At 64.6% G+C, this 2,475-nt stretch overlaps 1 protein-coding gene across 1 annotated transcript in view; it reads right to left on the reverse strand.

Annotated features, from left to right (window-relative positions):
• Window positions 1-1,058: 1,058 nt before the first annotated feature.
• The window catches only part of MNEG_12838 (hypothetical protein), a gene marked incomplete at both ends in the record, with an annotated part of 3,914 nt that continues 2,497 nt past the window's right edge, over window positions 1,059-2,475 (reverse strand). Inside the window, 2 exons of the mRNA XM_014038689.1 lie at window positions 1,059-1,499; window positions 1,822-2,102. Coding sequence (XP_013894143.1) covers window positions 1,059-1,499; window positions 1,822-2,102 — 722 coding nt within the window. The remainder of the gene's footprint in view (window positions 1,500-1,821; window positions 2,103-2,475) is intronic.

Below are 2,475 nucleotides of genomic sequence, written 5' to 3' on the forward strand. Positions count from 1 at the left end.
GGCGGGACGCGCACCGCAGCGCCCCGGGCTCGCTTTGAGCGGCTGGCGGGGAGCCTGTACACTTGCGCGCGCCCCGCGCTAGGCCCCAGGGCGCAGCAAACCCTCTTTTGTATATCGACCAGTCGTGTGAGTCGCGGCATTCAACCCTCAGCGCCCCCCTTTTGCTCGTGGACGCCGCCCTGTTTGACTATTGACTTGAAAAAAATATGATTCTAGCCTTGCAACCCCCGGTCATAGCATCATTTGGGATTAGCCCGCCGCCGGCCCTTGCAGTATTTCATAATAATGGCATGATGGCGTCATTCACGCGTGCTGCACTGGTGAGCCAAAAACTGTGCAGGCGTCGTGTGGACATGGGCCTGCTAGCAAGCACGGGCGAGGCCCGCAGCCCGTCCTGTCAAGGACCCCACCCCGCTGCCAAAGCGCACGCGACGCCTGCGCAGCTGCTTTCAGGATCCCCGGGAGCAGCCGGAGTCTCGCGCTTGTGAGGGTGAGGAGCAGGCCACCCCCACGTTGCTGGGGGCGCCATGCACCTGAACCCTTTTGTTTGTCATTAGCATTAATGTAGGTCTATTTTTCAGAGTTGTGTGAATTCCGTCGTGTAGCAGGCGACAGTGTAGGTAGGACTACAATAATAAGGGCTCTAATGGTAATATCCACTTTTTGAAACCCAGAATTGCAGAGTGCAAGCCTGCCTAAGGCTATGTCTGCGGTTGCGACGACAACAGCGCAAGACCTGGCGAAGAGAAACAGCCTGCAACCTACAAAGAAGGATAGGCCCAGACCAGAGCTCACGAAATGTGTGTGTGGGGGTGGGGGGGGGGCTGCGAGCGCCACCGTGCTGGCTGCCTGTTACGGCCTGGTGGCGGGCCGCGCCAACGGTGTGCTCGCTGCTACCAGGAGCTGTGCAAACCACAAGCCAGATGGACCAAGCCAATTTCGGCCCTGGGCTTGCTGGTGGCATGCAGGGGCGCTCGAGCGGCCCCTAATATATCCTGCCGCCCCTGCGCCGCAAGCCCCGCACCCCGGCGGCACAGGCGGCCCGCGCCGCGCCGCGGCTACCGCGGCAGCAGCGGCGCCCGCGAGCCGTCCGGCCCGCCGAGCGCAAGCCCCTCCCCGTACTCGTCCGCCCCCTCCTCCGCCAACGTCGACAGCCCGCCGTTGCCGCTGGGCGGCCCCGCCGCCACCCTGAATTGATCCATGCTCGGCGAGTGGATCATCTGCGGCGCCGGCGGCCCCCGTGCGCTGGACGCGGCGAGCGCGACGGCGCCGTTGCCCGCGGCGGCGGCGGCGCCCTTGGCGGGGCCGGCCTTGTCTGTGAATGTGAAGAATTGGTGCATGGAGACGAACACGATGCTGACGCCGATCGCGAAGTTCACGGTGAGGGGGTGCGCGAACATGGCCCAGCTCATGAGGGCCGTGAATATGGTGGCTATGGTGGAGGAGTACTTCTTGAGGATGGTGTCCGCAAATTTGTAAAAGAAGGACGACAGGATGCCCTGCGGTTTGGGGGTGCGGTCGGAAGAGGGGCGCGCGGGTGCAGAGCCCCAGTCAGCCCCAGTCACGTGCTGCGCGCGCTTTTGTGCGTGGGCGTGAGTCGAGAAGTGTGTTGGGTGTGTGGCGCGTGGTCGTGGAGTCCCCCTGCCCGAATTCTGCACACACTTGACACTCCCTCCGCCACTATCATTACCCTCCGCCCACATCGGGAGCGCCCCCACCCGACCGCGGGCCCTCCCCGACGCCGCGCCCCGCCCCGCCCAGCTTGCCCCGCCCCGGCCCCCAGACCTGCGCAGCATTGTTGACGATGAGCGCCGCCGTCACGAGCGTCTGCCCCGCAAACAGCTCTGCCAGCCCCTGCCGCTTGTACGCGCTCATCGCCAGCACGCCCACGAGGTTGAAGAGTGCCCCGTAGAAGTAGAGGAAGAAGTTCTGCAGGTGCACGCTGGTGTCCATGTGCTTCTTGAGGGCGAACTCGTTGTACACAGAGGCGGCCGAGGGGACGGTCACGGTGCCGGCGACGCAGAGGGCCGCGGGCAGGAGCGCGCCGACGGGCAGGGCCTCGGCGCTGCCGGCGCAGGCCTGCAGCTGGTTGACCGTGATGCCTTTTGGGGGGCAGGGTGTGTGCAAATGTTTGGGGGGGGGTTACGGGCGTTGGGAGGGATGGCGCGTCGAGGGCTGGAAGGGGAGGGCCGGGGGCTCTGCATGGAAAGCGGGTCCACCGCACGAGGGCGATTGTTGGGGTCAAAGGACCCCTGGCTACAGGGCCCCATCACAGCCCTGCTGGATCAAAACACGGCTGCACGCCTGATCCCTACCAGACCGCCATCACTCTCGGCGCCTGCAATCACGCACCATCGACGCCCGCACAATCCCCTCCTGCCCCCCCCCCCCACACACAAAGACCCGCAAACACACAAACAAACAAACAAACACACACACACACACACACACACACACACACACACACACATACAC

The sequence above is a fragment of the Monoraphidium neglectum genome (genome assembly GCF_000611645.1).
Source record: "Monoraphidium neglectum strain SAG 48.87 unplaced genomic scaffold scaffold03466, whole genome shotgun sequence".
In the NCBI taxonomy this organism is placed as follows: domain Eukaryota; kingdom Viridiplantae; phylum Chlorophyta; class Chlorophyceae; order Sphaeropleales; family Selenastraceae; genus Monoraphidium; species Monoraphidium neglectum.